Genomic DNA, 25,758 nt, shown 5'->3' with positions numbered 1-25,758 from the left:
ATTCCCATTGCATGACCAGGTTGGTTAGACACAGGGTCCACTGTACCTATCCCTGTAAGACCTGAAATCCAAGAAGACTTTCCACCAACCAAATGGTATTATCTATATACAGTCAATTACATCACCACTTTATTTCCATGTTACCTTATTTTCCCTGTACATTTATTTTTCCCTTCCCCCTTCTCAAATGTTGAAGTCTAAATCACTTTTTAAATTCTTTAATGTAAAACACTTCAAAGCGAAGAGACATCTTGTATAACATTACTTGCTCCTTTAGCATGTAATTTGTCCATTTTAGAAAAAAAAAGTAGAGCTAAAAATTTAGTCACAGTTAGTATCAGGCAGTAGCAAAATTCCTATGGTTTAATATTTTGATGCTTTTAACTAAAACCCAAAGAAAAACACTTAAAATTCTACCATACTTACCTGTTAAACTTTGAATTGCGTGTTGGTGACTCTGCTCCTCTTAAAAGGTGTCTGAAGTACTACAACAGACAAATAAGGTATCAAAGAAAACACTGGACTAACTGAGGTAAGGGGTACTATGCAACGACATTGCAGAATTCAGGAAACAAGAACGGAAGTAAAAGGCAAGATGACCATAATCTAGCAGTTAGAATATTCATCTGGAAAATGACAGACCAAATTTGCAATACATGCTCGCAGGACTACTTATTTTACTTTACATAGTCTTGGGATTAAAAAGCAAAAACCAAAATGGAAATAAACTAAAATTAAGCATCAAAATCCACGTCTCCTCCTTGTTAAACAATCAAGCATTTGAAGCATTATAGCTATTACGGGCAAGATGACCATCAAAACCCTTTTTGAGAAATACACTTTATTAAGAATAACGCCAAGTAACGCAAGTACCCACTCCCAGGACAAGTCAATATATTCTGCTTCAAACAAATGCGCGAAGCTTAACATGCAACCTGATTTACACACACAAACTCTAAAAGGGAAAAGAATTCAGACTCACCCCTGCGTTTAAAGTGTTTCCTATTAGAAGGCTTTTGGCAACTGTCAACCCAGTGTGGGGGTTTGTTTGTTTTTTGTTTTTTTTTTTGAAACTTGCATTCAGATGGCAATCATAGAACAATCTTAAATGCCTACTAAACTGCTTTGAATGACTGTCCTGAAAACAGACACCTGACTTTTAACTGCTGGAATGCATAACGCTGAAGGTACCTAACGACAACCTTTGTATCTTCCTTTAAGTACTATTATATTTTAAAAAGTAAATAAAGAGATTCTTAATAGTGCTCTATGTCTATCACGCAGATTATTTTTGTACCAAATTTGCAATCATAAAAGAAGGGGTGGAAAGGATTTTGTAAAGCAGTAATATATACGAATTTTTACATCAAAAAATGAAGGGTTTTTTTATTCTGCTGATGTTGTGTTGAACTAGAATAAATTCAATTTTCTTACTGAGATTGGTCCCAGCTCTGGCATGCTAACTAAAGTGGAAAATGAAGACATATTTTTCAGTTTCGCATGCACATGAGTGTTGTAAATAGGGTATCCTAAAAAAAACCAAACAAAAACACACAAACAAACAAACAAAAATTTTGATTTAAGACTACTCTTCAAATCTTTCACACTTACCTCATCACTGTGACAGAACATAGGAGTAAAAACATTCTCAAGTAGAGATAGTACATGCTCATAAGCTTCAAAAAGACACCTCATAGTTTGAAGTTTCACAACATCCATATACGGACCTTCAGCAACTATAAAAAAAATTTATAAATATAAATAGATCTATATATATGGGCATATAAAATTTGATCGTTTCTGGTCTGAGTTTGCAATTGCTTTGCAAGCTACTGTAAGTCTGACAAAAAATAGAAATAAACTGACAAGACAAGGCTTAAGCACAATATAGCAAGGGGGTAACAATTTTTAAAATTATGACAAAAGTAAAGATTGATCACATTTAGATGAGTAAGTCTTCACTTTATTACAGAATGCTGTTTAAATTCCAGTGTAAATTATTCCTTTCAAATTCAAACTTACTCCTTTGAATCTCTTCCACAATAAAAGGGTCAAATCTGATTTTGTCAATGCTTTCATCCAAACAATAAGTTTTGTAAATTTTCTGTACTTCCTCATGAAGAGACATCTTTTCAGTATCTGATAGTTCTGGTCGCAAAATTCGGTCATTGAATTCCTCTAAGACGTAAAGGAAAGAAAATGCATTTGTTGATCAACTTGGCAAACAAATAGCATCTTGAGCAACCTATAACATCGACTCATTTTCCAGAAAATATAGTAATTGGTAAAACTTTAAAATTAATAGAAACAGAAGACATCTCAAAATCTCACGTAATAAGGTAGCTGCCTTCTTATTAACTATAATTCAGATTTGTTCATAAAATTTTACTAAAAATATATTGCAATCCAAACTAATTGCTCCTTATCACAGTAAGGATAAATCCATGAAACTGTTCCTGGTAGAAGAATGAATCCGAAGAATGATTTTTTTTTCTTCCTAAATTACCACGTTGTAAATTGTAGTTTTCTTTTAGCGTGATTTCCAGTTCATGCTAAACACACATAGAGCCCCAACAGCCCTTTATACCAGTTATCTGCCTATTCTACTGCTATTTCATTCCTAAGACCCAACCCATCATAATACTTTCAATAATGTCTTTAATATCAGACTAACTTGAGAATGAATGTCCCCTGAGAAAAACAAAAATTCTATTCAGCACAATTATGGTGCAATCCTATTGATTTATTAGCCGACCGCGTTAATAGCGTGACTACTGGCCAGAAAGAAGGGAAAATAAGGTAGCGTTTGATTCATTTTTCAATAGACAAAACCAAACTTCTTCAGAGAAAGTCTACCAAGACCCTTCTGGGATTTTTTTGGTTTATTTTCCTCAGTAAGTGCTTCTTATTCAAAATATTTCTATCAAGTGAAGAACCGCCAAGAGTAGGCAGTTTGGGACACCATAACTTGAGACACCTAAATCTCATTCTTTGTTTTATCAGCCAATATACAGATTTGCCACCTATGAGAATGCAACAGAAGTTTAGAAGGAAGAAAATGCTGAAGTTTACCCAGAAAAAAAGATCGATCATGGGCCAGAGTTTGAGTAACCTTTCTGCTAGAGGAAACAGCTCTAAAGAGCTCTAGAAAGGTCAGCTTAGAACCCCCTGCAGGTACCACCAGCACTAAAAAGGTAATCGCTTTGTTGTTTTTTTGGTGAGGAGTTTTTCTGACAAAAAGCCAGCATGTCGGGAAGGATTATGAGCACGTAAGAAGCTGCATGCGCAGAGATTATTGATATTTCTCTTACGTAGTGATTAACAATTTCTGCAGTATTTTATGAGATAAAGTCTGTCTAATTTAATTTCACGTCTTTCTGATGTATGTATGGGCTTGGGATATGAAGACACACCCATTATTTCCTATGCAACATGGAAATACTTGTTCACTAAAACAAAAAAACCCTATTACTTTGGTAAGCCAGTAATTAACTACTAGTTGACCAAAAAACTCAAAATAAACCACTCCAACTTACAGGAACTTCACAGAAAACCTTATCATTGGAAAGCAGAGGACTTTTCAAACAACACTTGTATAACGGTAAACCCAAATGCATGCTTTATAGCCAAGGTACACATTTCTGAGTAGAAGGTTTCAACACCTTTAATGTTCCTGTTATCATTTCTGTTCTTTACAGAAATCAGAATTTTAAAGCAAAAACAACATGAGAAGCCTTTCGTGACAAACAGCTCATTTTAGTAATACTTTAGTAACCACCTATTAAAAAAAAGGCAGCTGTACTTTCTATCAGTGGCCAGAATATTACAAGAATATTCTTTTTTAAAATGTCCAACCTTTATCAATAAACAGAAGTACACTTAAGACCTACAGTCCACACTGACATTAATGTTGCCACGATTAGCATTCAAGAATCAGGACATATTAAAGTAAGTGAACACAGATCCTGAAAGGTAATCTTTTGCTTAACAATGCTGCCTAGTTTTGAGACTTCGAATATTCACTTCAACGTGCAAACGCTTAAAGCTTCTAAAGATCATCAAATATACCTCAGCACATGTATGCAATCTTACCTACAGTCAGGCAGAACTGCAGCACATGGACTGCCCCTTCCTGTTTCAGGAAGTTCATAAACCGAAATAAAAGGTCTTGCTGATCTCTGATCTCCTTTAGCTCCAGTTTCAGGACCTTAGTAGGTTAAAAATGCAGTCAGCCAATTTTCAAACATTCAGTGACTACATAAATAATGCAAAGAGTTGTAGAATAAAAACTGCAGGTAAAGTAAAACACTTATTCAAAACAGGAAGGGAAATAAATGTTGCCTTTGCTTACAGATGGTTTTTTATTTCTTGGCTCTGCAAATTTCTGAAGGAATGGAACCAGTGAAGAAGTAGGTTCAGTTGCTTTCTCAGGCTGCAGAAAAAAAATGAGACAACTGGGTAAGAAAGCTTCCTTAATGGGTGAACAAATTACTAGTGTTTTAACTTTGTCAGTACTCACTGGACTATCATCAATGAAGATCAGCAGCAAATGGTTGACAGTGTCCTGCAGGAAAACACAACACAAAATCAATATCAAAGAAACTCAAAAAATTAGATAAAAATCACTTCACTACTATGTTATGCCCAAGTTTAAACCTGTGAGTATATTAATACTTTAAGAAAATCAAAGCCTGGCAACACGTTTGAGAATTGACCTTCAGCAGTCTCTTCAAGTATTTGCAAGTCAGGGAATTTCTGGAGACCTGCACAGAAACATTCTTTACCCAGTGAAGGAAAGCTCTACAAAGTATTTCTACTGTTGGTGCAGATCTAATGAACTACTAATACTTCCACAGCTACAGTACTTTCTGCTTGCAGCTAGATGATACCTTCATAAGTATTGCAATTTTGCCTATTAAAATACATGCATAAATAAAATCAAAGATGGTGGTGTTCCATCTTTAGCAATAAATGCCCTCTTATTTGCAGAATTAAGGACAAAAGAGTTTATTTCAATACAACTGCAAAAAAGGCTGGTTTACTTAGACTGCTATAAAGATACATACAGCTAGAGTTCAAGAAATCGAGCCCTTGTTTAAATGTAGCTGTAGCAATTTGAAGGTGCTTGTACTAGCACAGCATTCTCCCATTTGACAGGAATTGTAGTCCCTCATTAAAAATACATTCTTAAGAGATCATGCCCATACTTTATTTTAGTCAGTTCAGTCACTTAAGCACTCAAACCAGTTATAAAGAACAAACAAAAACATTAGCCACAATATTTTTTTTTTCTTTTATCCCATCAGAATGCACAGCAAGTAAGTCATTGTGCATGATTTGCTTTACCACAACATACTTAGCAGGAAAACAGTAATACTGAATAAATTAAGATTATTCCTGTGCTCCAGAGTCTTACAGGATCAGCTAAGAAATCCATTGAGGGAAGGAAAACAGAACCAGGCAGAATCTCTCTTATCAGAAGAGCCAGGGATCTGAAAAGGAAAAAAAAAAAAAAAAAAAAAAGAAAGAAAGAAAAGAGAAAAAAAAATCAGAATCAATACTAGATTACATAATTTTCTAAGTAAAATTTCCAATGCCATTATATGTTACTGGGAAATATTTTAGTATTTAATAATACCTTAAGCATGCTACTTTTAAGACCAGTCAAAGAACTCATAAGCAAAGGGAAAAGAAGGAAGGATGAGGAGGATGACTTTGGAGTCCATTCTTTCCCTCACCAAAATTACTGTACTACACAGTATGCAGATACTTTAAAGAATACAATTATAAGTAATTTCTATACCTGCACTCTGTTGACTTTGGGGGCAAAATATAAGGAAAAAGAAGTTCAGTAAGTTTTCTTAAGTAATGAAGTTCATCTCTTCGGCTTCTCAAAGCAACATGGAGTTCTGGTCCATATTCTTCTAAAGCAGCTTGCTGTAAAAATTCTGCATTTTTTACTGCAAGTGAAAAACAGTATTACGAGTTGTTTCAGCTTTTTCTTATTGTGAAATAAGAGGCGATTGCATTTCATTTGAGCTAAAAAAGTTAATACTTTTAGTACATACATAACTGCCAAAGGCATACAATGTAGAAACTTTACCAAAGAACCTTGGCTTAGACTTTGAAGCCTGGCTATGTAAAAATAAAACCCCACACTGAAATAAAAATTCCTTCACCAAACAATTGCAGTTTGCATGGTTTCCAGAATGTTTTCTCATTTATAGTTATTGAAGGACTCAACAGTTTGATTCTTCCAAAAAACTGCACTGCCCAAAGCCTGCCTCTACTTGCTCTTTTCCTGACCTCCTTCATAGCCTCCTATTTATTGGACTTCTACCTGTTGACTTGCCTACAACAAAATTTTAAATCAACTTTTATTCAATCCTGTTATATCTGTTTCCTGCTTAGAACATTTAGAAACAAACATGAAGGAACACGTATTTTAAACACAGCGTAAACCAAAACCAAAACCAGCATGCGGATCTGCAAGAGCGCTGCCTCTTACAAGTAGCTGTATGGAGTTGAAAGAACAATTGCTTTATCAGATTAAAAACTATACATATTAATAAGAAGCAACAATGTTATATTCCCTCATATCACTTCAAAGGCAAGAACTGAGCTGTAATAAATCACACCTAGCTGCACTAGCAATCCGGCACAGCCTCATGCCAAGAACTGCACCACGCACAGGTCGGGTACCTAATACATACCTGTTATCTAGAAGGTTAAAGCTTGTTTCCAGCACACTGAATTTAGTACAGAAGCCTGCTAGCTTGTCCTTCGCAACCAAGAACCATGAGTGGTATCAGCTGGTATAGGGGATACAGGAATGCATGTTGCCTGATAAATCTGCCTAGCTGGTGTCACTAAAAGCAGAGAGGAGGAACACGCTCTCTGCCAAGGACAGGTAATGAACAAATCATGGAGGTGTCTGTCCAAATAGTGAGGAATTACTAAGAGACGTAAGGGTGAGAAGAGTAGGGAAAAAGGAAATGCCTCCTAAAGCAATCATTTGAAAAAGGATATAGAAAATAAACAAACAGAAAAGGCTAGGCTCAACTAGCAACCAAAGAAAGACCCGAAAGCTGCCTCTGAACCATGTATTACAGGTGGCTGGTTTAGCAACATTTACTAGGAAGTGCTACTAAAAGTCATTTTCAGCTGCTACTTCACATATCTGCCCTCAGAGAACAGGTCTTTTACTTTAAAACACTGAAGAAAACAGCTATATTTTCAATGCATACATTTAAAATCCAGTTCTTTTTTGCTAAAGAAAACTGTTTCCAACTCCTTAGCAGAAATCAAAGGACACGGGAAATTTGGCATAAACAGCACCACAAGATCATCTAGTATCTTGAAATTGTTGTTGTGCCATGAAAAACATCTAATGTGATCACACTATGCCTCATTATTCATGATATTCATATCCACTACTCACAGGACCAATGGCATGTATTTATGAATATGAAGCAGATGTTTTGAGGGAAGGGAGGAAAGTTCATGACTCCAGTGAAAGTAAACATCTATGCTTAAAAGCTGAATGAAACCACATTTAGTAGATACAGCATTGTGGAACACAGCCAGTGAAAAAAATAAAGATAACTATTTTCCAACACCACGTGTTCTATTTTCCAAATATTCCTTCAATATGCAGTTTTAATGTAATTTTTACATTAGGCTCGTGAAGATATTTTTATTTGGATAACAATTAAATACGCTACTGCTCAAAGTACCTCCATGGCTTATAAACATAAACCTAACTTTTCAACATATTGAACTCCACTAACTGCTCACGTTAGTGTGCAGATGTGAAATCATTCTAGCTATAAGAGTTACAGTTACAGTACAGTGCATGGACATGCAAATCCTTTCATTTATAACTGCTCATCTGGAATACAGAGGAAAAACTTCAAGAAGCATTGCTAAATGATCCTGATTGCTCTGAATAGACAAAAACCACATTCCTGTTTACCATACAAAGAAATTTAGTATTTTAACATGGGGAAATGAAAATCAAAACTGAGAGATTATTTGTAATGTAATTTTTCCCCTATGTGTCTTTGCAACCTCCAGACAAAAAATGCAAAAGGATCACTTTTTTTTTTTTTAAAGAGAAGGCAGTGAGGATGAAACTATTTAGCAAATATAGTAACAAACAAAGTAAAAATATAAAAGCAAACAAAAAAGAAACATTTATACTTGCCCCTTGAAACTGACAACATATCAAGTCTTTACATTACCTTTCTGCCTGGCCTTGGCTATCACTTCGATGTGTTTCATTGCTGCCTTAAGCATTTTCTTTGTTACAACAGTTGGAATATCCACCTAAAGAATAGTTTTAAAATGAAAACAGAATTGTTCTAGGGTTTTTTCCCAAAATTTATTACAGACAACTAACAAACATACTAATTTGCTTATACGTCCCCATTCTAACCATAAAATGAACCCTTAAGAAACAACCCATGAATTCTCCAGATGAACTGACAGTATGCTCATTCTTCTGGGCAAAGCATATAACATCATGTAGAATTAAATGCCATAAACAATACTGTTAACACATTTATTGTCAACCTGTTCCCATTATGATTCTTCCATTGCAATAATTATAGTAATGCAGCTTGATTTCCAAGTCACAGTATATGAAGCCTAGTTCTACATGAAGATTTGACCATCAACAAAAGCAAGTTAACTATGCTCTGCTTCTAGTACTTGCGTACCTTAACCCTCAGCAATCATGTCCACAAGGACTAAAAGCAAAGCGAAACCCTCCTCTCTATATATATGCAGAAAAAATGTCACAGCTCAGGTGATGGCAGAACCAAAAGAAAGCTTGAGTTACTGAGTCAAGACGACCGTTAGTGCCAACAACGATATCACGTGATCATAAGACGAACAAAAAGCATGTATGATTTAATCAAGGATTACATTAGATTCCTGCATTTATACTTTCCTTGATGGCTATGAAAATGAAAGGAGAATTATAGAACAATTCAGGCGCAAATGGACCTCAGGATGTCTTAGTCCAACCTCCTGCTCAAAGCAGGCTCTGATTAGGGTGCTCAGGGCTGTATCCACCCCGGTGCTGAAAACCTCCTGAGATGAAGACAGTCACCTCCTCACAGGTCAAATGCTCCAGGCCCAACCATCTTGGTGGCCCCCTGGTTGAACTTGCCCCACTCTATCAATGTCTGGTTTGTAACAGGAAGCCCAGAACTGGATGCAGTATTCTAGCTGCTGTCTGAAGAGCATCAAGTAAAGGCAGATAATCACCTTCCTCGATAGACTGGCTCTACTGTTGGCATTCTTTGCCGCCAGTACACACTGCTGGCTCATATTCAGCTTACTGTCTTCCATGGGGCCAGGCCCTTTGCAGTAGAGCTTCTCTCCACAGCCAGTCAGTCCCCTGCCTGTGCAGTTTCAAAGCATTCTTCTTTATAAGCTGCAGTAGTTTCCACAGAAACTTCTCTAGAAACTGATTTACACTTTGCATGCCCTTTATTTTAAGCAAGACCAAAAGACGTCTCAGAGAAGGAGAAACATAGAGTTTCAAATGTTCAAAACTTAAGACTTCTGAACAAGTTTCTTTCCTAATGGAGTTTGTCCTTCCTCAATACTAAGTCAAATAAAGACCTTAAGTAATGAAACAGAAGCATAAAAGTGCTTCTTGCCAGACAAAGAAAGAGACAATGTAATTGCAAAGGCCACTAGAGCTGAGAGAAAAGCTGGGATTTTTATTCATTTGTACAAGGTGAATAGCATGTATTCCTGCACCCTCCCCAGTAATATTTGAGGTGCATAGCTATGACCTGACCCAGCCAGCCCAGACAAGCTAGTACAATTGACTAGAACTGCCTCAAAATAACTAACTGAATTAAGGTCAACTCCTATTTACAAGCAAGAAAGTAGGAGCTTCTACCCATCAATGGAAAAACCCTGTCCTTTGGGACTCACATTTCAACAGTAATTTCAATAAATCAAGAGTTTCCTATGGAATGTAGGGATAGGGGAGTGTTTATTCCTGCAGAGGTAAGTCAAAAAGCACAGCAAGCAAACCGTTATTGACACTGGAGCAGACACTATCGACTTTTGACAGAAATTTCAACCAGATGCAGGGCTAGCTACACCACACCACACAAAGGGAAACCCTCCACTTTCCCTTGAAAACCCATAACCAACCCAGAAAAGGCCACAACAAAGAAAATGCGGGGCGGGGGGGGGGGGGGAGAGAGAGAGAGAGAGAAGTATTTCAGCATATATTTAAAAGAGCTGACTGGTCTGAAGTGCTCAAAAACCATGCCTCAAAAAATCCACCTAGGCAGCCTTAAACAGAAAACAAAGGAATTCTTTTCACTGAAGCAATTTGTAATTTTAAGTCTTAATTCAAAAGCAGAAGATTCTTTGGCAAAAAAAGTATAAAAATATAACCTAAAAAAAGGAAAAAAACAGTCTGTTTTTTCTTACACATAGTAGTTCTTGAATTTAAAAATTTTATCTCTATTAGCTAGAACTATTGCTTTCAAGCATTTAATAATAAATACAAATCAAATTACAGCTGTTTGGCAAAGGTATAAGACTATTTTATTTCGCAATCGGTGACGAGTTGCTCCTCAAATGAGGTTATAAAGGACACTTTATCAGAGCTGAAAGGCTATAAAACATTGTCATAACTCTTTTCAGCAAAATACTGAAGCTTTAAGCTAGGATTCCTAAAATGACAAAAAGTTGGTATTTTATTTGCAACTTGCACATCAACTCTGATTTCTACACACAACATTTTCAGTAGTATATACATCACAGCTATTAATTGAAGCTGTTTGAATCTGTATGTGGGTGTGTGCACACACAGAAACTCTTGTTCAGCAGAAAAAAAAGTATGAGCTGAAAAATATAGCATAGCATGAAACACCATGCTCCCCTGCATGGCCGAGCATGCCAAGTTTCAATTTTGTTCCAAAACCCAAAGTTACTGTGAGTATCATTTTGCTTGAGATATCTGTACCACTTCACACAAGGAGACAAAATAAATAGTACTATTCTGTAGAATGGATACAAATAAATCTAAACATTTGTAAAGAGAAATGCATTTCTGTGATGACCTTTATTTTGTAGTTCCCCTGACAGTGCTTAATACTTGTACATGTCTTGAGTTTTTGTTGCACGTACTGTCTACCCAGATACATGGAATTGAAGATACTACATTTACTTCATTACTGTCAAAGGCAGATATAGTAAATTAACACTCTACTTAAAGATGCTATAGCTGATCTAACATGATTAATACCTTATTACATGATCAATAGAGGAGACATCATCATTTTCTGAATCAACAATGAATCTACAAATAATGCAACTGACACCTGCATGTATTACAACTCCAAATTAAATTTTAAGACCTTGCTCTAGATTTTCACTTTGAAATATTTACTCCACTTTCACACCTTCATATAATGTCTGTGCTACACAGACATTTCCTAATCTTCCCCCATATTCATTTTAAAAAGCAACAGGCTTGAGTTAGAGTAAACAAGAAAGTCATCTGGATTTGATATATTACAAGGACAGAATCAGGCTGTTAATCAGTCATGACAGAGTACATGTACAACTTGTAGCTCAAGAAATATTGCTGTTACTAAGGAGGGAAAAAAAAAACCACATTTATAGTAGTTGCTCCAACAGAGGGGCCAGCGCTGAATAAATCTGAAAACTGAGTTAGCAACTCTTCCTGCTTAGAACAGCCAGAAAGTTGGAAGCAGTTCCTGTAAAACAGGCTTGAAGCACTTTACCAGAGAAGAGAGTATCTGTGCTAGTATAGTAAACACAGCAAATAAAAAATTTTAGCCTTCAGAATGTTTCTTAAGAACTACATTAACGTAAGAATGATACCTGTTTTAGTTCTTAAATGACAGTCTATTCTTTATAGACAATGCAAGGACCTTGCCTGCATTTAAAAAAGTCAAGCAAGCAGAAGCTGTGATACAGGTACACTGGTAACCATTTTCTTATAGTTCTTTTTCAGTAATTCTCAAAACTGTTTCCACTTGGATTAAGTCACTAAAAGACAGCTAAAAGATCATCCCAAGGTTTTAATAATGTCTTGCACTGGTGTAAAAAAATATATTCATTTGCAAGAATCATAGAATACTTTGGGTTGCAGGGGACCTTCAAAGATCACCCAGTCCAACCCCCTGCCCATGGGCAGGGACATCTTTCACTGGATCAGGTTGCTCAAAGCCATGTCCAACCTGATGCTGAACACTTCCAATGATGAATCTTCAAAGATGGTTTATAACCAGGAATGGGATAAGCTCCAGAAGGAGGGAACAGATAATGCAAAGAAGAAACTTAGATGGAAACTGCCTATACTCGCTGTAAGACTTATTTTGGAATCACCATTTAAAAAAAAAATCTAAGAACTCGCTACAAATGAGTATCAGTTATTCCTGATGGAAAACCAACTTTGATACCTTTAAGTCACCTTACCTTGTGAATTCTCCGAACTAATACAGATGCAAAAAAACGCAGCGTGCCTCTCAGTTCATCCACTGAGGATTCATCATCAGTAATATTTCTGCAGTGTTGTAAAGCACGTCATGTAAGAAAACAGAATAAAATACATTTATATTAATCCAACCACAATATATTTGGTACTACTAAAAGCTGGAATAAGAACATTCAACAGTGAGACTTCAACTGGTATTAATTGAAATGAAAGCTACCAAGTGCGCGCTGAGAGTAAGCAGTCTTCCTCTCAAGCAAAATACACCCCATTCCCACTATGTTTGTGCACACAACAATGGCTTAAGAAATATGTCAGTAAATTGGAATTATGTACCAATTCCTGCTCTAATATACTGTCTGCATGATTTTGACCAAGTAAAATCTAACTTAGTTTCCAACATGTGAATGTTTCCTAGTTCAGTGGCATGAAGTGAAACTGAATTAATATCGGCAAAGCCTTTGGAACAAGAGTACTGCAAGCACATACCCCAGTTAAGCTAGTCAAAATTGGATTTTCCATATTGCATACTACAAGACATTCTATACTCCAAGATTTCAAATAATTTTCTTCTGTTTTAGTACAAATCTGGCTTTGTTAACCTCTTTTGTTTAAGTTTTATTATAAAATTGGTAGTTTCTCATGTAGCTTTTAATGAAAAAGGTACATCCCCTGTATTTCAGCTCAGGCTTTTCCAATAGAAAACTTTCACTGGTATTTTTTCAACAAGTTCTAATACTTAGATGCCATTTAATACAATAATATTCTCTCTTCTAAATATAAAATTGGGCCTATTTCTGGTCTAAGTAGAGATTACCATTTCCTAGAAGAGAAAAGAAAGCATAGCACAGGAAACTGACAAATGACAGAACTTATTTTTTAAAAAGTTGAACTACTTTTGATGTAGCATGAAATGTGAAACCATCAATTACAAAGAAAACAAAACAAGAACCTCAACCTATTGCTACTTGGAACAGAATTTAAATTATTTAATGTGGTTTCTGCTTGGAAACAAAGAAATAAAGGAGAAATTAAACAGGTTCCCAAATCACTATGTCTAAATATCATCTAAACTTTTTATCTGGCTTGCCAGTTTCCACCTGCTGCAATAAAGTATTTTCAGTGAAAAACCATGGCAAAAATACTTAGAGTTGATTCAGGAAGAAAAATACCTAACTCCATGTCTTTTTTGGGAAACCGAATGAAAATGGGAAACACATCAAGTCTTAGATGCAGAAACTGCAACTAAACTGAGTGGAAAAAGAGACCATGATAACAGCATTCCACAAAATGCAACAGAAAGAATAAAAAGTCTACCTGCATTTAAGCACATACGGACATAAGATTATAACTAAAGATATTGGTAAAACTGCATTATAATAGCTGAGTAATGATACAACAAAGAAAGTTACATTCTGCTTTAGCTAATGACCATACATAAAAATCATCACAGTTTGCAATGATAAAGGAGTTTGCATATGTAGTAAATACAAATATTATTTGCATTAAAAAAAAATAAAATCAGTACAAGCAACAACAGCACAGTTGAAAAATAAAAATTTTATGCCTATAACATCATTTTACATTATTCAGCATCCCACTTTTTAAAGCAATGTTAGCCTGGGTTATATAGCATTCAAACGCACGTTGAAGATGAACTGCCGGGTACAGATACTGGTGACCTGACCATCAAAGTATGCAACTAATTGCATGAAAAAGCACCTTAAAGAAAGCAGCCTGGCATAAGGAATACAACCATCCTCTAACAGCTAATCATATGCAGATCAGAATACTGTAGGGGAAGGTTTGGTTTGTTTTAAGATCAGCAGCTGACATTCTGGAAGCAATATGGTTAGCAAATACCCACACTATCAAAAGCAGCCAAGGGATTAGCAAACAAATTGTATGACTGTATTACCAGTATTTGACAGACAAACAAGATACATGAAGTCATTTGGACCAAGGAGTTGTTAATTTATGGACACTTGGATAACCAGTATCTTGGCTAATTCTACTTGGACATGACTTTATGCCACGTACTTCCACAATGCGCCATAGGTTTGCGGAGACATTCTTTTAACCACCAGCATACTGAAGACGGGTGAAAAAAACCATCAAAAACACATAAAATCTCAAATCTCTAGTGACACAGTGGAAGGTCCAAATAACTTGCTTGGAAACATCCTAGAAATTGGCTGCATCTTCCCAGAATTTGAGGAAAAAGTTAAAAACACAACTGTCAGTGTAATGGAGAGATTTGCTAAAAGAAAAAGGCTCAGTCTGTTAATTGTAAACGGTTACTGAGTCCAATGTCTCAAAAGAGATACACCCAACTGCTATTGCAGGAAAGCCTTACGGGATCTACTGATAAATGAAAACCATATACAAATACCAAAGTGATTTTTTTTTTCTCCATGTGTCAATTACTCTTATGAAATTTGGCTGACTCCTAGCAAAAACATGTAGAAAATAAGTTGCAAGCTGATAAAACTGTAAAGCTATGGTTTGTAACTCAACAGAAATCCTGAATTTTTCTTGCATTACTTGCATTTAAAATAGAAGCAGCTCCATATGTGAAAACACTGGTTTTAGTCACTACCAAAGAAAAATGTTTTCACAGTAATGTATCACAAAAATGTGGTAATTACTGGATTCTAATCTAATCTGAGAGAATTGGAGTTGCAGTAGCATCAATGACCAAAAAAATGCAGTAAACGTAGTGACTCATTCAACCTTTAAACTCTCCTATTTAAAATGAGGCTCGTATAAGCAAGATATTATATAGTTTTATTGTACAGCGTACACCATCAGCAATAGACTCGGAGCAGTGTTTCGTAGCTCTACAAACTTGGATTACTTACAACCATGCTCTATTCTTCAAGTATAGTTGAAAAAATTCTTAACACACAAATATTTAAATATAACCAGTATAAATACTTTGAAAAATACCAAAGAAAAAAATGCACGTAGGTATAACTACCTATTTCAGTAGAGTTCACTGGATTTTAAGTACTAATCTTCATTCCCCTAAACCAATCCAAGTTTAGGGATGCTTGCCTCTAAATTTTAACGTGCTAATAAAATATTACAAATTCTTACACAGTTTATTAATGAAACAAACATAAAACACAGCTTTTCCCTGCTTATAGCACTTTATCTCCTGAGCAATAAATGTATGATTTTATCTTGCAACATACATTTCTGGTAAGTGTTACACTTCCCAGGCTTCTGAGTGAGATACGTCATGTTACCTCTCTAATGTCCAGTGTGCAAGGTGCTGCAAGACAGCATCAGCTGGCAGGGCACAAAAAAAATTAAAATAAAACAAAATGCAATTAAATTAAAAAAAAAAAAAAAAAAAAAAAAGAGAGAGAGAGAGGTAGCTTCTGCACAAATTCCATTCACTTGAAGGGGGGGGCAGCTAGCATAAGGAATTATGCCCAGACTTTTCTGCAAGGGAAGGCAGCAAACTGTTTCACCAACCTAGTCTGGCAAGTCTGAATTGCCTGCTGGTGGTTACCCACACTGCTGAACAAGGATAGTCTGGATGCAAAGGCTTCTGATTTGGCTCTGTGAAGAATTATCCAGAGTCAGTGAGGTTTCTTAACTCAGAAAAAACATTTCATGAATGCAAGAGTCCTTTCTTGAGGGTGAGCTGAACTATGCAAACAGTGCAGGTACACCTAAGTAGGAAAAGTCAGAACTAATATGCTCTACACGACAGACCTCAGACGGCCGCACACAGGCACACAGTTCAGGCCTCCCTGCACGACTGTTGCTGGGAATACTGGAAAGCACAGAAACACCTGAATGTCTAGAGGGAATGAGACCAGATCTGACATTACTACTGTTAAGCTGAAACCTGTAAGACTTCGAGGACCAAGTTGCTTCCTGCAGAGTTACTCAGATATTCACTGCACTATAGCTCACTGAACTCCCCGTACTTCAGGTTAGTGGAAAGCTTGTTAGGTCTGATCAGCATGGTGTGAATTTATGGAGCTAGTTCAAAAGCCGGAGGTGCAGCCATGTAAAACTAAAGACAGTGCAGAACATCTATACAGCTCACTAGAGGGCAAGATATAGCAGAATTTAGGCTGACTGGCTCCATACCAAGTATATTTTCCACTGCACTTCTAATTACACATTATTACTATCACCACCATATGATGTGTTCCAGAATTCCACTGTCTTAGGTGTCAGAGATGCAAGTAATATGTGGAATCCAAGTTTCCTTCTCAGTCCAAAACAAAGACATTGAAGACACCTTCCACCAGCCAAAAAATCCTACCTAATTTCAAATTATGACATACAGAAGATGGTTCCCTTATATTCGTCACTTTATCAAACAGCTCAATGGCACATGCTCTAGTTCTCCATACTTGAAAGTTAAAAACCTTGAGTTTTCCAACTTGACCGTTCACCATACGCGGTGCTACAGCTCCCTCTGCTGTTTGCATAAGCAGTTAGGTTTTATACTTCAGTGTATTCATCGCACAAAGATAGATGTGAGACATGCAGGTACCGGCCACAATTAAAAACCAATCAGGCAAAGAAGTCTGCCCAGAAAGTTTTAGATCCCAGAAAGACAGAAAACAAACAGTGTAGAGTAAAAGAAAAAAAAGTATAAATTTCTTTTAGCGCAAAACTGAACATTTCCATCCAATGAAAAAGTCAAATGCAGAACTGAGGCAAAATGTTGTTCTAACACATTAATGCCAGCATGATCAATTAAAACTATTTTTAGTATCTTCTTACAAAGTACTCTGAAGCACTAATTAATATATAAAGGTACAAGGCAAAAAAGCAGAAAAAAGAATTAGCCATAGTCTTTCCTTTATATGCTATTTTAAAGTCATTTACATAGTACTACACTATTCAACTCAGCATAACCACTCGCAGCCTTAAAACTCAGCAAATCACCAGACGTTCTGCAAGGTGGCCACAACGTATATTCAAAATACCTCTTCTACATGAATTAAAAGTATAATTTTTGGTTTTAAAAAACTATAAAGTGATTTATTTTTTTAAAAAGCAGTATGGAAGATCAGTATGCCTCTAATCTGGAAATAAATTTCTGGGGATTTTTGAGTTTTCACGTAGGTTTTAATGAAGCCAAATGTATTTCTAAGTAAGAGTTATTAGAAAATTAACATATAAAAATGAATAATCTATAAGTGGTTTTAGGATGAAATACAAATTTCAGAACCACCTCTATCATGCCTAAATTATTAAAAACTCTGTTCTACTCTGCTAAGTGACAATAAAATGATGAAACTGTAGCACTTAAAAGTATGTTTTTACTAAAGAAATAGAAATGTTTATTTTCAGGTGACTATTTCTTAAACAGTTTGACAAATATTTATGATATTCAAAAATAGTAACTTTTAGGTAAAGCTCGTACCTGTACCATGGATAAATAAAGTTTTCCAGCACCAACTCAAGCACCTGCGCAGAACAAAGACAGCTGCATTACTAAATAAAGTTTACCATAAATCCCTGTTAGAAGAGTTAAAAACACAAACACCTTCCAAAACTCATAGAACATAATTCACACATCATAGAACTTCAACATACAAATGTGCACATTGCAATCCTATTGACAGATCAATCATTTTGCATAATACTCGGTACTTTGGGCAAATACCAACAAAGTGATGGTTTCATCAGATATCAATGTGAAACAGCTGCCACTAGCACTATCAACAACATAAGCACAGCGCTGTGGCCACTGTTAGGCGAATGCTATGAAAAATGTAATCTTACCTCAAACAGCCCTTCCCTAATTTTTCAGATTAGTCCCCGTTCTTTTCTGATGTAGTGCAGAGTATCACACAGGCACAGTTACCCATCCTACACTTCTACACATCTCTATCCTTTCTCATCCAAACCTCTACCTTTTCCAGCTCTCCTCCACCCTCAAAGTGGGACAGTCAATCCTGTATGCTCACCACTTACAAAGAAAGGAAAAGAAGAATCCTAAAAAGCAATTCCTAGGAAAGCCATTCTGCTTTCTCCACATCCTGCACCACAGCTTTCAACAAAGCCCGCCTTGTGGTCCAGCCATCTCCTGAAGTCGCAACCAGAGCACTTCCCAAAGTCTTTGTCCTACGTGTATCCTCATGGCCTTCTCCCTCCTGTTCCGTAGCCCCTGTATATCCCACCTGCATATATCTCTGTTGGAGAATCTTTTCCAGCCTTTCCATCAAACCTGTTCCTCACAGGTCAAGTCTGTGGTTGTCTTTTCCATACCATAAAACCTAGGTTAATCAGGAAGAACCAGTGCTGTTGCAGCCATGCCATAGGCACAGCCCGGTTCAGCTTGGCTTTCAATGTCACAGAAGGAGGTGAGACAGAGGAGGTGACAGACCCTGTGCAACCAGCGGGCTGCCACCACCATATACACAAGGTATACTGCTGGCCGGACTGCAGCTTTGACACCTCTCCTTACACCTACACAGAAGTTTCAAGTTAATGCCACAGTCCTTGCACCACAATTAGCAAAAAGAAGACTTCCGAAGGGAAGGGGAAACACCAGACTGTGCCAAGAAAAAAAAAAAAAAAAAAAAAAAAAAAAAAAAACATGAGGAAGGAGAAGGAAGGATGAAATTTTTTTGAGATTTCTCCTCCTTCACTATAAACCCAAGACATACTCCATACTGCCTTCTCCTGTTGCAACCTATCCCTTAATTTGAATCATTGCTTTACAGATCAGTTTGTTCCGGGCAGCATCAATGCTGATTAGGGTAGGAAGACAGAATACGTGTGTTGCTACATGAGGCTGCTGTGCCATATTCTATAGAAGGAAAGGTTTTGCAAAAGAAGCCATGGTGTTCAAAAAAAAATGTAAAGTCTGTTTGAAAGCAAAGCTGAATGTAACAGCTGATATACAAGTGTCACTTACGAGAATAAGTACTCCTCTTCTTACAAGATTTGCTGCTGCACTCATTCATGCTGCATACACTGCAAGAATTCAAGACTTCCTGAATTTATACTATCTTTAGGGCACTACATGCCTCTGCTCTACTCATGATTATAAAAGCACACTGAGTAAAATGCACATGATGGCTTTTTTAATTCCTCTCAATTCTTCAGACTTGAGCAGTTGATGAATACTCTTTTTCTGTTTTCACTACTAAGAGCATCACCTACTCAAATTTGATAAGATACTCTCTCTTTTGTAATTGTTCCATTTCAGTGATTTTCCTCCCTTTGTTTTTAAGGATGAAGGAGAAATTTTGTTCCTTCACCACCTCTCTGAAGGGATGTTTTCCAGTTTGGGGTAACTTTAGATGTCTGTGTTATGGACCATACAAAGTCATCAATGTCTTTGTTCCTACCCCTATGTGCTACAGCAGTAATAGATCCTTAAGTTGTAATATGATCATGTGTTGATGATGGATGGGTAAGCTAAATTTTGTGTCCCACCCCTCCCCAGATCTTGTACTTCCATTAAAAGCGTGGTGGAAGGTTGGGGGGAGATGACAACAGATGCTTTACTTCCCAGTCCAGAAGAGATCAAAAAATCCCACAGAAGCTTCTTTGGAAGTTTATCTTCAGACAACAGGAGGAAGATCACATCCAGTTCCAGTCTGCAAACACAGACCATTGGCCTTAAGAGCAGTACATCAGACTACTCAAAACAATTTCCCTGATGCCTAGCACTACCAGTATATAAACCACCAAGTTACTCCATAGAAGTCTCAGTCTCACAGGTACTGCAGCATTATTTTTGTTCATGCAGAGTTTCTAACAAAATAAACCTCTTTCAGGGCTCAAACTGCAGACTGTTTCAAAAAAGTGCTTCTCAAAACCAAAGGCCTGCAGAAAAATCCACACTGTGCATATATCTATTAAAGGATCCCTTTTCTTTCTTCCTCCACTTTTGCTATGTGCATCCCGAGCAAGAGCACAAGACAGCAGATCATCTTCTGCTTGGAAGGGAAAGTGCGCTTGGACAGCCTTCAAGCACAAGGCAGTGTACTCAAAGGGAGTACAATACACTTCTCTTGAAAGAGCTTTCTTTATCCATGACTACTACTTTGGAACTGCAAGCCTATCCATCAGGCTTTCAGTGCCTGTGTCACTGCAATTTCAGTTCATCAGATCATAGAATGGTTTGGGTTGGAAGGCACCTTAAAGATCATCCAGTTCCAACCCCCTGCCATGGGCAGGGACACCTTCCACTGGACCAGGTTGCTCAAAGCCCCATCCAGCCTGACCTTGAACACTGCCAGGGATGGGGCAGCCACAACCTCTCTGGGCAACCTGTTCCAGTGCCTCACCACCCTCACAATGAAGAACTTCTTCCTTACAGCTAATCTAAATCTACCCTCTTTCAGTTTAAAACCATTACCCCTTGTCCTACCACTACAGGCCCTTGTAAAAAGTCCCTCTCCGTCTTTCCTGCAGGCCCCCTTTAGGTACTGGAAGGTTGTGATAAGGTCTCCCTGGAGCCTTCTCTTCTCCAGGCTGAACAACCCCAACTCTCAGCCTGTCCTCACAGGAGAGGTGCTCCAGCCCTCTGATCATCTTTGTGGCCCTCCTCTGGACTCGCTCCAACAGGTCCATGTACTTCTTACGCTGGGGGCCCCAGAGCTGAACGTATACTCCAGGTGGGGTCTCATGAGAGTGGAGTAGAGGGGGAGAATCACCTCCCTCGACCTGCTGGTCATGCTTCTCTTGATGCAGCCCAGGATATGGCTGGCATTCTGGGCTGCAAACACATATTGCAGGATCACGTTGAGCTTCTCATCAACCAACACCCCCAAGTCCTTCTCGGCAGGGCTGCTCTCAATCCACCCATCGCCCAGCCTGTCTTTGTGCTTGGGATTGCCCAGACCCAGGTGCTGGACCTTGCACTTGGCCTTGTTGAACTTCATGAGGTTTGCACAGGCCCACCTCTCAAGCCTGCCAAGGACCCTCTGGATGGCATCCCTTCCCTCCAGTGTGTTGACCACACCACACAGCTTGGTGTCATCAGCAAACTTGCTGAGGGTGCACTCGGTCCCACTGTCCGCGTCACCAACAAAGATGTTAAACAGTGCCAGTCCCAATACCAACCTCTGAGGAACGCCACTCGTCACTGCTCTCTACTTGGACATTGAGCTGTTGACTGCAACTCTTTGAGTGCGACCATCCAGCCAATTCCTTGTCCACCGAGTGGTTCATCCATCAAATCCACGTCTCTCCAATTTAGAGACAAAGATGTCATGTGGGACAGTGTCAAATGCTTTGCACAAGTCCAAGTAGATGACGTCAGTTGCTCTTTCCCTTATCCGCTAATGCTGTAACCCCATCGTAGAAAGCCAAGAAATTTGTCAGGCACAATTTGCTCTTAGTGAAGTCACACTGGCTGTCACCAATCACCTCCTTATTTTCGATGTGCCTTAGTATAGCTTCCAGGAAGATCTGCTCCATGATCTTACTGGGCACAGAGGCAAGACTGAGTGGCCTGTAGTTCCCCGGGTCTTCCTTTTTCCCCTTTTTAAAAATGGGGGTTATGTTTCCCCTTTGCCAGTCAGCGGGAACTTCCCCAGACTGCCGCGACTTCTCAAATATGATGGATAGTGGCTTAGCCACTTCATCCACCAGTTCCCTCAGGACCCACGTATCCATCTCATCAGGTCCCATGTACTTGTGCACCTTCAGGTTCCTTAGAAGGTCTTGAACCTGATCTTTTCCTATGGTGGGCAGTTCTTCACCCTCCCAGTCCCTGCCTTTGCCTTCTGTGACTTGGGTGGTGTGGCTGGAGCACTTGCTGGTGAAGACTGAGGCAAAAAAGTCATTCAGTACCTCAGCCTTCTCCATATCCCAGATAACCAGGTGTCCTGTTTCCTTCTGGAGAGGGCCCACATTTTCCCTAGTCTTCCTTTTATCACTGATGTACCTATACAAGTTTTTCTTGTTGCCCTTGACGTTCCTGGCCAGATTTAATTCTGTCAGGGCTTTAGATTTTCTAACTTGATCCCTGGCTGCTTGGACAATTTCTCTGTATTCCTCCCAGGCTACCTGTCCTTGCTTCCACCCTCTGTAGGCTTCCTTTTTGTGTTTCACATGCTAACATAACTTGTTGGCACTCTCTTCACCCATAGTCCAGAGGCTTCTAAAGCCACTAGAAGAATTGTTTCCAACAGTGAGAGATCTCATTCTTACTGCTAGCAAAGCCAAACACGTGTGGTTCTGAGAATCATCCTCCTGTGGTTATTAAATCAGCAAGGAAAGAAGGAAAGATGCAAGACCTGATGACCCATCCCACTCTGGATAAGGTCTCCTTGAGATTCATCCCAAGTTTGCAGACTTGCCAGCATTTCTCTTGTTATCTCCCGCTTCCCCTGTAAGTAAGGGCTTTATGGTAATGCTTCCACAGGACAATGCCATGCAGATAACCCCACTAGCCAAAGACCCAGAGGCAGCATGCACAGAGACAGACAACCAACTCAAAATGTGCTTGAAGTCCACATATCGCTGGCCCTGACACCAGAGGTCAAGACACGTTCTACTAGAACCCAAGTTATCTATATGGCCTTAATAAAAAAATGCCTTGATCCCAGACACACAGAAAGCAGCCCCTATTTGCACATTTACTAAACACATGGCATGGCAGAGGCAGTTTTGGATGATGCTCCATTGCACCAAGGTGCTGTACTGAAGCTGAAAGAGAGCTACAGTGTGAAATCATCCATACTGCAAAATATAAGCACTCCAGGAATAATAGGCGACTGACTGCCAGTCACTGGAGTTCAAAGCATACAGTCCATACAGTTTTCCCATGAACCCTATGAGCCTTCCAGGCTGTATCAGTGTGATTCTGTAAGTCAGAAAAAAACCTGTCACATCATCCACTGCACTTTCATAAAGCACTAGGAAAGCAGGACATGTGTACCCACTTCCATTCCAGCAACATCAACAATATTATTCAAGCTCAATTGCTCACACTACGCACACGCGCCAATAAAACAGATAGGACATCTCAAAGAATGACAGCTAACAACAAGCAATTTCCTTGTCTGTAAAGTATTATTCTCCAGTTTTAAATACAAATTATGAGTCATTTCATTTAAAGCCTACCTATTTTTCAAGCATTTTGCAAAATGACTGGTTTGACTATGTGTGAGCAGTTTTGACCTGGAAAAAAATTACAAGTGTAAAACCAAATGCAGCAGGTAGCAATACAAGCAGCAGCTGAAGAAAAAAACAACAATTATTTTCTAGCATGCACTGCAACACTGCAAGCTAGTCAGACCTTGCCGCCGAGACAAGCTTTCTGCAGACTGCCATAGAACAGACCCCAGTTGTCAGGAGGAGGAACTGCAGAGCTGAGTGATTAATGATTCAGTAGCAGGACAGAACTACTAGGCCAAATTAGATTGGAAAGGAGCAAGGATTTGATAAGTAAGCCACAAAGACAATTTTAAAAGCCTTAAAAGATGGTACGAGTAGATAGCTGAGACCCCTTCCTGGGGTTAGAACAAACGATTCCCATTAAGAACGCATGCAGGCCACTGGGCTGCTACAAGAGTTCAGGACTGGCAAAGAGCACGTTCAGACAACTGATTTCTTGTCATGCATTTGTCCATTTCTTACTTTTAGAAAAATAAAAAAAAAAGAAGAGATAAAATTCTGGTCCCATAATCAAGTCAAGAACCTGAGAACTTAAGAATTAAAGAAAAACTTGTGAGATCAATAGACAGCACCTTGATCCACTATGGCATTTCTTTCATGACGCTGATCAAGAGTAGCTGAGCAGCTTTCTGCAGATTTGACTTGCAACTATCCCTCACACAGCAAAAATGAGATTGTAGGGAAAGAGCTGAGTTCATTAACTGAATAGCAGAATTAAATTCTCCTTTATACAATCTGTAGCACCTGAAATTACATACAACAAAAAACTGACCAACAGATACCACATCCTAATTCAAAAAGAAAGAAAACATTGGGGAAACTAACATAGAGCACAATGGATTAGAAACTGGAAACAAAATTATACTTAAGTCACTGCGCTGTTTTTGTGCAGGATACAGCCCAAACTATCAAATATTGATAAATGCATGGTTGAGGTAGTTTAGAGTTAAACTATAATAATAAACATAAATGAAGGGGGGAGGAAAGTCCAAGCACAGGTTTTTCCTGTTGTTCTAAAGCACGTACAGCAGCTAGATAACTAAAACAAGAGTGCAAAGGATTAAGAATTTGCAAAGTGAGACAAACTGTCATCACAATCCAAGAGAGAAAAAACCGTACTTGTGAGAAAAAAAATGGATTTCTTCTGATTTAAATATGTATTAAATTATTCTGTAAGCACTTGAAAACACAAGCTTAAAGACTATACAACTAAATCAAATTAGAAACATTTGGAAATGAGAACATCTCCAAAATTCTTGAACCTGCAAAGGAAGAACTAGAAAAAATAATCCAGAATAATACAATCCCGGAATTGTTCCAAGTATTTGAAGAATCTGCTTTTCAGAAGCAGGCTGCACTCTGCACTCCTTTAGAATCTCATTAATCTTAATTCAGTTCTCACTGTAGCAGCCTCCCTCTAATGTATGACTAACCCACAAAAGAAAGTAAGAGCAGCCTCTCCTTCCAACCCGAAGCAGGCTATCCAATTCCAGGCACACATTACATGCTGCATCCCCAGTGCAGATGGTCAAGAGGAATACAGCATGGGCAGAACCCCTGCTACCCTTTTAACCAGTACAGAAGAGTTGCAATGGGGAACAGTGCAATGAGGTTTCTCATCCCAAATAGTATCCTACACAAGTGAAAATGGCAGCTGAAACAGACTGCTTGTTTGGGGCCGCTAAAGCCAATTACCCTGGCTCACTGCCCCAGGAGGCACAGAACTTGGGTCTGGCACTTCCCGCTAGTTAAACACCCAAACAAAAGAAAAGAATGAGAAACACGGCATAGATATACAAAAGCCATGTCTACACTGCTAAATAAAGCAGGGCCAGGGACATGCCACTGAAGCAAAAAGAAACAGCAAAGAATAGCCCACACCACTTTGGTTAAACCAGAATTACAGCAACAGCACTCAAATACAAAATGCCAATGTGCAGCAACACATTTTAAAGATCTGTCTTAGAAGATAACTATGGTATCTACTTGTATCTCTTATGAATAACATACTACAAAGAACATTTTTAGCACTAAATTCCCATTTAAGCTAAACAGGAAAATTTCAAGTTCTTCAGCGTTTACCATATCCTTTGGTAAACTGTCACAGCTATTTACTACCCAAACTCCTAAAAATATTA

General features: G+C 38.2%; 1 protein-coding gene across 8 annotated transcripts in view; it reads right to left on the bottom strand.

Moving 5' to 3' along the window:
- The window catches only part of SNX14 (sorting nexin 14), a 58,970-nt gene that overhangs the window by 30,507 nt on the left and 2,705 nt on the right, over positions 1-25,758 (bottom strand). For 5 of the 8 annotated variants that reach the window (XM_041119343.1, XM_030042833.2, XM_030042850.2 and 2 more), the window contains exons 5-15: positions 17,901-17,944; positions 12,484-12,571; positions 8,244-8,328; positions 5,804-5,960; positions 5,417-5,492; positions 4,520-4,564; positions 4,352-4,432; positions 4,093-4,207; positions 2,023-2,178; positions 1,612-1,736; positions 427-485 (exon numbers count right to left, since the gene is read on the bottom strand). In XM_041119343.1, the coding sequence (XP_040975277.1) occupies positions 427-485; positions 1,612-1,736; positions 2,023-2,178; positions 4,093-4,207; positions 4,352-4,432; positions 4,520-4,564; positions 5,417-5,492; positions 5,804-5,960; positions 8,244-8,328; positions 12,484-12,571; positions 17,901-17,944 (1,031 nt within the window). Of the gene's footprint in view, positions 1-426; positions 486-1,611; positions 1,737-2,022; positions 2,179-4,092; positions 4,208-4,351; positions 4,433-4,519; positions 4,565-5,416; positions 5,493-5,803; positions 5,961-8,243; positions 8,329-12,483; positions 12,572-17,900; positions 17,945-21,559; positions 21,941-25,758 lie in introns of those variants that run through there. The other 3 variants (XM_030042861.2, XM_041119342.1, XM_041119334.1) reach the window with 2 other exon arrangements.

Source organism: Aquila chrysaetos, chromosome 2, assembly GCF_900496995.4.
Source record: "Aquila chrysaetos chrysaetos chromosome 2, bAquChr1.4, whole genome shotgun sequence".
Taxonomy (NCBI): Eukaryota; Metazoa; Chordata; class Aves; order Accipitriformes; family Accipitridae; genus Aquila; species Aquila chrysaetos.
Note: the sequence above shows the minus strand (reverse complement) of the source record. Positions and strands in the feature narration are given on the sequence as shown.